Here is a 13,051-nt window from a genome sequence, read left to right on the forward strand (position 1 = left end):
CACAGGGAATCCCTGTGATGCGATCGAAGAACATACCATATATGGGAAGACAGCCCAGGGTCTATTGAAGGACCCCAGGACTGTCTTACCATATTTCTTGTTAGTGCATACTTAGGTATTTCCTAAGAACTGCCTGTGTACTGGTATATAGATATATGCCACTACATTAAAGTTTAAAAATAAAAAAGTAAAAAAATAGAGTAATGTTACATTTAAAATACATACACACATTTTTTACAATAAACATTAAAATAAGTCTTAATACATAAACTATACACATTCGGTATCGTCGCGACCGTAATAACAAATTTATAGCGTCATTTATGATGATCATGCCGTTATAAAATAAAAACTGCTTTCTTTCACTTATTAATGTGAGGCACGAGGCGTTATGAATTTTGAGCCTCCATGTGCCTCACATTAATAATAATTAACCCCATCATGTACCTCACACATTAACCCAATGTTGTCCATTATGACTGAGGGACATGATGGGGTTAATTACTATTAATGTGAGGCACATGGGGGTTCAAAACTCATGATGCCACGTGCCTCATGTCAGAAAATGGAAGAACTTTTTATTTTTTTATTATTGTTGGCAAAGTATCGTTTTGGTATCGAGTATCGCAATACTACACAAAGTATCGGTATCGCAGTCCAAATTCTAGTATCGTGACAACCCTAATACTGTGTAATGAACCTAACAAAATTGCAATAATGAAATTCAGGGCATTTCTAAAATATCTACTGTTTATCAATGTGATCTTGTGTTGGGTAAGTACTTTTATGCCTCTTCACAGGGCACATCTACGTCAAAGGGAACCTGTCACATCATACATGCAGTCCGATCTGCAAGCAGTATGCCATAGAGCAGGAGCAGCTGAGCAGATTGATATATAGTTTTGTTGGAAAAGATTTAGGATAACTTGTACCTTGAAGCTTTTTGCACAAAACTATACAGTAGATGAATCTGCTCAGCTCCTCCTTCTCTATAACATACTGCCTGCAGATGGGACGTCATGTTCTACGTAACTGGTTCTCTTTAATGGGTCCCTTACACTGGTTCTAGTAAACAGAACTGGTTGAGAGCTAGTGGAAGCAGAATAGGTAACAAATAGCCTAGAATTGTAGAGAACGTCAAAAAAAGAAAGTAACATTAAAATTCATTTTACATTACCTTCGGTTGGCGCAGTGGCTGTTGGCAATATTAACAGTACTGGGGCCGTGGGTTTAAATCTGATCAGGGCATCATCTGCATGGAGTTTGTTCTCCTTGTGCTGCATGCGTTTCCTCAAGCTACCTCAGTTACCATCCACACTTCGAGACCCAGAAGTGGTGAGTCTCTGCATTCTTGACAAAGGGAACGTAGATTTTTAACCTCATGGGGGACGGTTAGTGTCTACAGTGTTGCAGAATATACTGGCTTTATATAAATAAAAGATTCTAGAAATACTGAATTTATTTTTTTACAGTAAAATGTTATTTAAAATGTTAAAGTTAATCTCTTCACTATTTTTAGTGATGCTCCAGAGCTGCCTGAGCGTGAAGAAGGGGAAGGTGAGGAAAGTGAACTGGAAAATGCTGCATTCAGCAACTGGAATATTCCAAGAAGGTATGACCATGGATGTCCTCTATTCTCAATTAATGCCTTGAACACCTTTGCTTGATGTGTCACAGTGCCGTATATGTCTTTAATATTCATGAGCAAATGTCTGTTTTTTATTTTTATCCCCAGGGTAGAGCTTTGGAGAGAGCCTGGGAAGTCACTGGGGATCAGCATTGTTGGTGGCAGAGGCATGGGCAGCCGTTTAAGCAATGGAGAAGTAATGAGAGGAATCTTCATTAAACATATTCTAGAGGACAGTCCGGCAGGGAAGAATGGAACCCTGAAGACTGGAGATAGGATTGTGGAGGTACCATTGGGCATACAACTTATTTAAGTCTGTTGTATAGACTCTTTAAAGATTTGAGTAGGGTTTTCCTGGCTGCAGAAATATTACGTTTGACAATGAATTGTAGCAATCTACATTTTGCCTAGTGTTTGAGTATTCCATATAGGTATTGGCACACCAACATATATTCAGATAATTTTTTATACTTTAGTACTAAGCTTTCAGAGTAGCTTTCTACCATAGCCCTTAAAATAATACACTTATTTACTCTCAATCTTTTCTTTAATACACTTACCTGTCTCTAAACCGGGAAGAATATGTGTACACTGCAATATACAGAAAGAAATTAAAATATTCTTGCAATGTAGCTGGTGACGTGATTTCTTGTTTAATTGCACTTCTCGTCTCAGGACTCTGAGGTTGTAAAGTGTGTGCTATATAGAATTATGCACATAATCTATAAATGTATGAAAATTCTGTGTGCTCCTAATGGTCTGGTGTCTCCTCTTGTAGGCATTTTAAGATATGAGCTTCAATTATTTTATTTCCAAAATCAATAAATACCAGGAATTGTCCCAGTGAAACTTAGAAAGATAAACTGAGACTAAGTCTTATGGACTGAGTGAGTCGGATTTGGCACAGCAGTGTGGCTTTTCCCTCAACTAGATTACTATCCTCAATCTTAAACTGTCTCTTTCTGTTTGCTTTAATGAGTCGACTGTCAGCCATAAGCTTCAGATTAACTTCTGAGAACCCAGTCTTCGATGGTGATCCTAGCAATAAAGCCATTTTGAAAATCACTTACAACATAAAGCTGTCGTACCAAGGCTTTTTTCACAATAAAGCCTATTACTGACCTCTATTTAGAACACTTCTCTAATGCATACATGCATCCGTGCAGTGGCCATAGGAGGAGAATTTTTCCCTTTTGTTTTTTCTATTTTGTCCCTTACATTCAGCCTTTGGTATTTTTGAGAATAGAAACACCACCGTACCAGAAGATCTCCTAGAACACTGACCTTATGTAACTTTGGTAAAACATTTTTTAGCTGTCTACAATTTAAATGAATTGTATTTTAGGTGGATGGCATTGATCTCAGAGACGCTAGTCATGAGCAGGCAGTGGAAGCCATAAGAAGAGCTGGAAACCCGGTTGTCTTTTTGGTTCAGAGTATTGTCAATAGACCTAGGGTAAGTAATTAAATAGCTTGTTTATTAGAAGTTGGCTGTGCAATCTAAGTTATTATTACTTATCAGTTATTTAGTGTCTCTTGTACAACTTATATAAGATTCATGAAAGCGTTCTAAACTTATAAAAATGTGGTTCAAGTAACGGCAATGAAAGTACTCTAAAGTACGGTGTGTGTCAGAATTCAGTTCCGTCAGGGGTTGTGGTCAGCTTTTTTATGCACTTCAATATAGCAGTGTATGGCTTACTACTTGGTCCATATACACTGGCATGGAGGTGCATAAATAAACAAACAATACCTTTCCCCAGTACCTTCGGATTCTTACTTGGAGACTGAATTGTGACATGGAGTTTGCTGTATCATGAGCCCTACGTATGACCGTTCAGAACTCCAGAAATTGGGGTTACTATGGTGTCTGCAATGTATGTCTCTGATCAGTGCTTTGATGTGTTTTATCTACACTCAATAATATTTTAAGATAACCTATAAATAATCAGATTTAGAATAATTAATTTTTAACGACCCACAAACGCTGTTTTTGCACCCTTGTTAGACAACAATAGTTCTTTGCTTGACTTGAAAGCAACCCCCCCCCCCATCCTCCAATAATTATTTCTGATACATATTAATTTGCGGAATGTTTCCCTAATTTTCTTCTCTAGCCTGAATCTCTGTATTGCCCTTCATCTGCCTCCACTTTCAGGGGGCAGCCACATACTAACCCCTTCTCTCACAACTTCTCCAAGGTAAATATGCTGCTTGAAATGCATGCTTGTAGCGGTGTTTGCCTATTAACGCTTTACACTAAAATTCTATCGCAAAATGCGCCAAAATGTAATACGTTTTTTTGTGTCTAGAGAAAGACGGTAAAAATAAAGAGTGAAATCCAACAAATTTATGCCCCATTTTGATGCAAAATATTGCACTACATATGCCAGCTAATAAGTTGGCATAAGGAAGGGAACAGGTCTAGTAAGTTGTGCCACATATAGAAATATATAATAATTGTCGCAATTTGTCCCATTTTCAGTGACTCGTAAGTTCATGCATCCTTCAACACTATATTAGTAAATCTCCCACCACTGATGGGAAAGCACTCGTTTCTAAACTCTGTTTAGATTTTATTCCCCCTATTAGATTACTATGTAAATCTCACAAATTAATCTAGCTTTTTTTTATCATTAACATTTTAATGTTTTCTTTTTATTGGGGTATAGCTGGTCAGTCATAGATAATAAATTCCTTAGCGCAATTGATTTGGCAGTGTGATCCCTCTACTATTAAAACTCTTGTAGCTTGGACCTTAGTTGTGGAGTTATATATAACTTTTTTTGCTAATATTTGTCATTTTTTAATAATATGAGTCCAGCTAGACTATGTAAAAAATAGTTTACCTGGGCAAATTGTTTAAAGAGGTTGTCTCTCTAAAGACATTTATAGCATATTTTAGCAATGTTTGATTTGAGGGTCCAACTGATGTGAATACCGCCAATAGCTAGAACAAAGTGGCAGCCCGCTAATAGCTAGAACAAAGTGGCAGCCCGCTAATAGCTAGAACAAAGTGGCAGCAGTAGTTGGAAACATCATCCCACTGCTGGCCTTGCTCCGCTTTTTCAGAGGTCACACGGTCACCCATTGACTATAAGGAACCCCTACCACTCTGACATTGAGGGCGTATTTTAGCGATATGCCATCAATGTCTTTAGTGAGACAACCCCTTTAACACCCTTAGCTGTAGCAATTTTTTCTTTGCCTTGGGAATAATAGTAGTAATAAAAATGTGTTTTATTTTATAGAAGCAAAGCTTGCCTTTACAGAGCACCTTTGGTACTAAACCTCTCTTCAGATGCACTAACCCTTTTGCTGATTCCTCCCAGTTCACCACTAACAAGGTTGGATGTTTTTAACTTGTTTGTCTTTTTTACCCATTTTGATTGACAACATATCCACAATAGCACTTCTTGTCTAGCCAGCCTAACAGTATGCAATATTTAGGGTGATGTTGGGTGTATATTAGCTTATTATGCAGTGAGGCTTCCATTATAGGAGTTTATCAATGTTTTTTGTATCATTTTCTGAAAAGTAATGTTTAACTGCTGCTGTTGTGCTTGACAAAGCCATCAACACTAAAGTATTTTCACAGCTACACACGCACATTTTACCGTACTGATAGTTGTGTGTAGTGATCTCCCATTACAGCAGCACAAGGTACACACGGAAGCAGCCTGTCTTTCTTGGATGCTAGAAACAAATGATATTGACATCTATTAAAGTAGCCCAGAGTGAAGAAATAGTGCAGATCTGGAGCTTAAAGGGAACCTGTCACTCAGTTTTGGAGTCACTAAACCACCGTTTAACAGTACAAATCTGCCAACCTCGATACCGGTTGTTTCTGGAATAGTTAGCCAATTAAATTACAACTTACCGAGAGAACACCAAGTAAGGTCCAGCGTCATCAGACAAATGTGCAATGCCCTCTGAAATACACCCCGCTTCACTTCACATGCGCAGTTTACGATACGCTCCTTCGTGTGTGAATGCGCATGCGCTGGATGCCACTCTCGATCTTATCTCGGTATATTGTAAACAACTTTACTAACTATTAGAAATCATGAAAATAGAACTATCATGAAATTTGCATCCACACCTCTGGATCAGAAAATCTCCTTAAACTCTATTTACTAGACTGTTACAGGCAGGCTTGAATGAGCCCGCTGTCAGCATCATGCTAAGAGATGAACGATAGAGACCCACTTTAGTGTCTCATATTGTTCCTGTCATTTAAAAGGCTTTAGTGACTGCTGGAAACACAGGCATGTAACATTTCAAACCATACAGTCACTTCACTAACCCGAAGTCCTAAACATCACTGCTGACAATACTTGAGTTCTAAGACAGTAACACCTAAGTGCATGAAAGTAATAAACTCGTACAATGCGCTGTATCCTATGTTGGAAGTTCAATTCACTGATCATTGAAGTCCACTATAATGTAAATCGTCAGTGCATATTCTAGTTCTGTTTCTGACAGCACGTAAATGAAAACCTGCTATTTGCACAATTGAGTCTCTAATTTCCACCTATCTAATCTACTATCCCTCCTCATTCCCGCTTATAAAGTTATAATAGGGTGTTTTCAAAGGGACCATTCACCCCATCCTTATACGGTATATTACACCCACTATAGCCGGGATATTAGTATATCTGATACTATGTCTCCCCCTCTCTCCTTAATAATCCACTATAAGTGGTACACATTGGGGTCATAATAATTAATTTTTGGATCGTAAAAGAGGCCTTTTCAATTTAGGTTGGTGGTTAAATTGGGGATATCCAACCTTTATCCTTAGGAGTGAGAATATCACTCTTTTTTATTTATTTTGTGTACTCTGCAATATTTTAGTCAATTGAATAAAAGTTATATTTTAATGTTATCCCCCCCCCCCCCCCCGTTCATCCCTCTCTAATTCAGCTCAACTTAATTGTGGCGCACACCTGGTATAACAGCTGTAACCAGTAACAATTCAAGTATTACTAACCCGTAAGAATATTCTCAGGTGCTGTTGCTGGACTCCTATCATCCACCTAACTTGTTTGTCATAAATTATTAAGTGCCCTGTCCTCCCTGATTTGTTTTAAATACTTTGTATTGGTGACTATAATGCACGTTCTTTTGCATCATGCCTGTTATCTCTACACGTTCTAAGTTTTCACCTTTTATGATTTAAGATTCTATTTTCTTGTTGCTGTAGGGCACAATGAATCCGGTTAGAATTGCTTTCCGTTGTTCCCCAACTAACCCCTTTGCTCCCACGCCATTTAAGGTTTGTCTGAGTGATGAGATTTTAAGTAACTGGCTATACTTCTCTATTGTTATTGTGCCCGTGTTTGTGGTCCATATAGAACGTGATGGTGTGTATTGTTTTTAGTTGGCGATGCCCTTTTTGTATGTCATAATATAAAACATCAGATGTGTTATCAGATAGTTACTTATATTCTGTGTTCTTTATTGTTATTGTTAACCACATAGCATGGTCATCAAGTGGTCGTTCTGTATATTTGTGTGCATTTTTGCATGATTATCTTAATTACTGTGAATTTTGCTTGATATACTTAGTGCATATGTTTTTGCTTTGATGGAAATCTCTTTACATTTGAACAGCACATGTACTTTGAATTGGCCATGGCAAATTTGAAAACTGTCAGAAGTGTCATTTAAAGAAACAAGGCATTGTATTCTCTAAACTGGAGGACATTGCTATCACTTCTTATTCTTTTGGCTGAAGTTGCCCATACATATCGGATGAACGTCGGCCCCTCAACAGAAAGACAAACTAAAACCTCAGCTTCTGTTTCCCTCACCATTGATCTCAATGGTGAGGGAAACGTTGCTAAAGGTTTCCGTTTGTCACCGTTGGGACTAGGGATGTCATGATACCAGAATTTGGACTTCGATACCGATACTTCGTGTAGTATTGAGATACTCTATACTAAAACACCAAGACGATACTTTTGCCAACAATAATAATAATAAAAAAGTTCTTCCAGTTTCTGATGTGAGGCACGAGGTGTGATGAATTTTGAACCTCCATGTGCCTCACATTAATAGTAATTAACCCCATTATGTTCCTCAGTCATAATGGACAACATTGGGTTAATGTGTGAGGTACATCATGGGGTTAATTACTATTAATGAGCGGCACATGGAGGCTTAAAATTCATAATTCCTCGTGCCTCACATTAAGTGAAAGAAAGCAGTTTTTTATTTTATATCAGCGTAAACCTGAATGACGTTATAAATGTGTTATTAGGGTCGCGACGATACCGAATATTTGTATCCCCCGGATAGGCCATCAATAGCTGATGAGTCGGGGTCCGACTCCAGGGACCCCTGCCAACTATCTGTTTTGAAGGGGGTGCAGCTACTTCCCCTTAATTTCCCTTACTTGCTCACACTATGAATCACTGACACGTCCGTGTCGGTGATTTACAGTGTGAGAAAGTGACTGGAATGAAGGGGAAGTAGCTGCACCCCCTTCAAAACAGATAGTTGGCAGGGGTCCCTGGAGTCGGACCCCAACCCATCAACTTCAGCAGACCGTAATATTCAACTTACCCTCCTCTTCTGCCGCAGTGGAGGTCCTCACTCCATCCAGGGTCGGGATGTTGTGCGCAGCGCATAGCGTCGTGACGTAATCCGCTATGCACAGCGCTGTGACGTCAGGACCTCCGTTGCGCTCCGGAAAGAGAGGGGTAAATACTGTCAGTTACTATAGTAACAGGGGCACGTGTAGTTTATTACATAGGCCCCAGTTACTATAGTAACTTTTCATTGATGTGGTGCAGGGGCTGCGGGCCCCCTTGGCTTGCGACCCCTATAGTTAGGCCACTGGCTAAGGGTACTGCACGTTTCCTTTTTTTGTTAAATTGTAGTTTTTCCTCTGTCATCCGCTTTGACCATATCATCCGTTCAAATTTTGAAATCCACTGCTACTACAAATTGATTAAAGGGGTTGTCCAGATTGGCAGGTCATTTGACAATTGTTGATCACAGGACATCCAGCAATGCTTAAAGTCTGTCATTTGTCATGTGACATTTAAATTCCAACACCTGTAGCTTAGGATCTGAGTACAAATGTTTATAGTCCGATTCTGAGCTTCAACTTTTAGTATTGTTAACGTCATGTGGTAAATCTCAGCGCCCACTTAATCAATAGGTTTAAGGGACATCTGATCTGGCTGGCTGAGTGAGCTCTCAAAACTAATAGGGCATTTTAAAATGGCTTTTCTAAAGCAAACAACATCTTTATGTAGTGGCTTACTAAATGTGAAATGGCTTATAAGGCCAGTGTTTTCATCTACAGTCTGATTGGGTTTGCATCATGGAAAGTAATTCATAATTCGGTGTTTGTTTGTGTGTGTGTGTATATTATTAATATACAGTAAAATTCCTTTAATCCAATCTATGGGACCGGATATGTGTCAAATTATCAGACGGTTATGAAAAAGTATATAAAACTAATTTGTATATTTAAAAAAATAAATTTTAGCACAAAATCTGCTACTATAATTGTGTTTTAATTAGGGGAAAATCCTACTTGTTTATCCCAGCAGAGTCGTGTATTTCACATTATATTATAGCTCTTTGTGGGGGAAAAAGTGCCGGATTATCAGACTTTCAGGATTATTGGATGACGGATTAAAAGAGTTTTACTATCTCTATCTAGCTAGCTAGCTATCATTTAGGCACAGTGTCTGATAATTGAATTTTTCTTTTAGGCTTCTAGTCATTCTGATTCAGACTCGGAAAAGACGACCAATCTAGTTGCTTCACCAGTGACCTCAATGAGTTCTGACAGTGCTCACCTAGTCACTACTACATTCAACGGAGACCCTGAAAAAGAGGATGAGTTTGGCTACAGTTGGCGTAAGTTACCAAATTAACAAAAATATTACTGTTACCTGATTTTCAATGTGGATCTTCAAAGAGACAAAAAAAAATACACATGATTTGGTTTCTCCACAGTACCTCTCATACTTTTGCTTTCCGAGAATATTTTTTTATTTCTGAAAGTTTCTACATGACAGGCAGCTTCACATAATATTATGAAGTCAAACTAATAGATACCTGAGCAAACATTCTAAAGGTTACAACTCCTTTTGATCTGTATTTTTTCATTAGGATAACCTGTTTATCATGAAGTTTAGGAATTGACGGTAAGTATGACTATTGCAGTCAGGGATTGCGGATATTTTCATTTTTTTTTTATTATTGATTTTGAAAGAGCGAAAAAAATCACATTTCCCTCCACAAACACTGAGGTTTTGCCTGACTGTCAGATTGTACTGTTTTCTGGTTTCTTGCTTCTTTACTGGGTGAATTCTGTATTTTTCTCACAAATCACAGATCTAACTGGGTTATCTAAAGATAGCAATTTGGAGCCACTCTCCATGGTGAAATGGTGGTAATAATGTGTTGTAGTTGCTAGGGGACCTCTGCACATTTTTATCCCAATTTTGCTGCAAAGAGCTAATTACTCATGTCTGTTCTTAGTATGATGGACTTGTTAATTAGTGCTTCTTCCTCCCATTTAGGAAAGATATCACAGCGCTATGGAAGCCTGCCAGGAGAGTTGCATATGATAGAGTTGGAGAAAGGGAAGACTGGATTGGGCCTGAGCCTTGCTGGAAACAAAGACCGATCACGAATGAGCGTCTTCATCGTGGGGATTGATCCAAATGGAGCAGCTGGCAAAGATGGCCGGTTGCAGATTGCCGATGAGTTATTAGAGGCAAGTATATGTCAATAAGCCGCCAGTGAATACATCCATTGTAGTTGTAAATTAAGATTCTGAATTCTATTTAGTAGCCGATTAAAAAGATAGAGATAAAGATTCCCTTTCAATTAAACGTTCTTATATTTTACGAAGTGGAAGCAAAGGTATCTTAATGAATCTTTTATCAGTCATGTGAAATTAAATACAGAATAATTATTTCAGGGTATTTAGGTAACATAATTCCACAGAAATACTAAATAATTAAAATGAATGAAATGCAATGTAAAAGACTAAAGCCTCATGCACACGGCCTTATTACAGCTACGTTTTATACGGAGCTGTAATAGGGCACCCAGGGAAGATTATGGGTACTTACTGTTAATTCTTAGGATTACTTATTTTTTATTTTTAAATCAATTAAAAATTGTCATGCCCGGTCGAATGCCATAAGTAGTCTTCCCTAGAAGCATTGCTACATATGGCACCCAACGAAGCATGCCCATGAGACCTATAGTATGGTATAGGAAGTAGAATAACTCAAACATAAACTTGTGAATGAAGGTTCTTCTGTACTGTAATGGTTTCTCATTTCTGTGAGATTTTTTTTTTCTCTATAGATTAATGGACAAATATTATATGGAAGAAGTCATCAAAACGCCTCATCAATCATCAAATGTGCCCCATCTAATGTCAAAATAATTTTTATCAGGTAAAAAAATATACAAAATGAAATAGTGTGTGTGTGTGTGTGTGTATATATATATATATATATATATATATATATATATATATATATATTTGTGTGTGTGTATATATACATAAATATACACCATTAATTTGTTATGCATATATACGTTAAATTATATGGAAGACAAAAAATGAGCAGCAACTCCAATAGTAAGGGTGAAAAAAGTGGGTACTTTTATTGCCCGTGCAACGTTTCAGCTCCGTTCACTGGAGCCTTTCTCAAGCGCTTGAGAAAGGCTCCAGTGAACGGAGCTGAAACGTTGCACGGGCAATAAAAGTACCCACTTTTTTCACCCTTACTATTGGAGTTGCTGCTCATTTTTTGTCTTCTGTGTATCTGGGACTTGGTCTGTCCCTCAGAGCCTGCACCCACACGCTGCCGGTGCTGCTGGACTTGGTATATTTCGTTAAATTATATGTATATTTTTTATTACTTTTTGTTTTTATTTTAATTCCCATTTAAAATAAGCGAGTATTATTGAATTTTTTTAAGGTTGCAAGCTGCCTTTTGGCACTACTAGTGCACAATGTCTGCCAGGAATGAATTTGCATCTCACAGTTGCAGCTTGATTACATTATAATATACTGTTGTCCTGACAATAGTCCTATCATTTGGATATAAAAATCAGTAATGAATATGGTGCAGTACCTATCTCTCCCATCAATTGTTTTCTATTTGCAATTAAAATCACAATATGTATGACGCTGAGGCCAGTCTGATTATTATCAATATTAATACGAGTATAGTGAAAAGAATCTGGACAGACTTGGCTATGCTGATAAATATATTTCTGGAATTTATCTACAAACTAATTAAACTATATGGAGTTTTGTTGCCGTAAGATTCGATTTCTTTAATTGTTTATATAATTTAAAGGCCCTGTTCACGTATTGCATTATAGTGTAGTTTTGGCAGGCAAAATTAGGAAAGAATCCAAAAAAGAGAAGGCCCGTAAATATTTCAGTTATACTCTTCCATTTACGCCCAACTTTTGCCTTAGAAAAAAAAAACAATATCCTGAAAAATTGCATCAAAACTGCTAAGTGTGAACTGGGCCAAACCGTCAGGACGACAAGCCGTTTTAAATACCACATCCCAATCAATTTCTGATATAGCAGCAGAATGCACACAATTCTTTCGGCCTTTTTGTATGTCAACAGAACAAGGATTCATTAAATATTATCACAATGATAGAAACCAAGGGAAATGTTTCATGTATTGTTATGTTTTACCTATAAAAACCAAGAAACACATCAAAACCCCGCTGTATATGTATGAGGTTTTTTTTTTTCCTGTGCTTGTGCCTATGACTGTATTGGTACATGTACCACATTATTTACCTGACACTTGGTTGGACAAATCTGATATTATGCAGTTTGTCACGATCTGTGGGTACGTGTACCCACTAGACCGCACCGCCGTAGCAGAGTAGCAGCTGGCCAAACAACCGTCTATACAAAGTCCTAGTACAAGAGTACCTGTGATAGTCCAGACGGTAGCAGAGGCTTAGGCACAGATGAAACTTGAAGGTGGATGATATCAGGCGTGGTAGATGACCGCAGGCGTGACAGGTGGCACAACATGGCTCCAGCACCCTAAGGCTCAGGAACAAACACAGCACAGGATACAGGTAGCAGGGCACTGGAACAGGATAACACTAAGGGACCATTTGCTAAGACTAACATGGGAATACACAAAAACGCAGAGCCCTTTTTATAGTCCATAGTGATTAGGGCTAATTAACAATATTTTACATGTGTTCGCGCTGGCCCTTTAAGTCAGGGCACAAGCTCGCAAACCCTACGAGAAGTGAGTGCTGTCGTATCCTAGGAAGGAGATGCCGGCCAGCACTCAAGTCCATGGCCGCGGCCGTCGGGAGGGTGAGTAGGAACGACGGTCCGCGGCAGGGGACGTTACAGTATCCCTATTCTTAATGAGGGTAGGG

The 13,051-nt window shown here is 38.3% G+C and overlaps 1 protein-coding gene across 5 annotated transcripts in view; it reads left to right on the top strand.

The window, feature by feature from the left end:
• Nucleotides 1-13,051, top strand: part of MPDZ (multiple PDZ domain crumbs cell polarity complex component) — a 146,855-nt gene that overhangs the window by 82,294 nt on the left and 51,510 nt on the right. For 2 of the 5 annotated variants that reach the window (XM_075826777.1, XM_075826786.1), the window contains 9 exons: nt 1,520-1,612; nt 1,736-1,913; nt 2,973-3,083; nt 3,745-3,828; nt 4,879-4,974; nt 6,834-6,905; nt 9,361-9,508; nt 10,177-10,373; nt 10,976-11,067. In XM_075826777.1, the coding sequence (XP_075682892.1) occupies nt 1,520-1,612; nt 1,736-1,913; nt 2,973-3,083; nt 3,745-3,828; nt 4,879-4,974; nt 6,834-6,905; nt 9,361-9,508; nt 10,177-10,373; nt 10,976-11,067 (1,071 nt within the window). The remainder of the gene's footprint in view (nt 1-1,519; nt 1,613-1,735; nt 1,914-2,972; nt 3,084-3,744; nt 3,829-4,878; nt 4,975-6,833; nt 6,906-9,360; nt 9,509-10,176; nt 10,374-10,975; nt 11,068-13,051) is intronic. The other 3 variants (XM_075826803.1, XM_075826811.1, XM_075826793.1) reach the window with 2 other exon arrangements.

Source organism: Rhinoderma darwinii, chromosome 1 (assembly GCF_050947455.1).
Source record: "Rhinoderma darwinii isolate aRhiDar2 chromosome 1, aRhiDar2.hap1, whole genome shotgun sequence".
In the NCBI taxonomy this organism is placed as follows: Eukaryota; Metazoa; Chordata; class Amphibia; order Anura; family Rhinodermatidae; genus Rhinoderma; species Rhinoderma darwinii.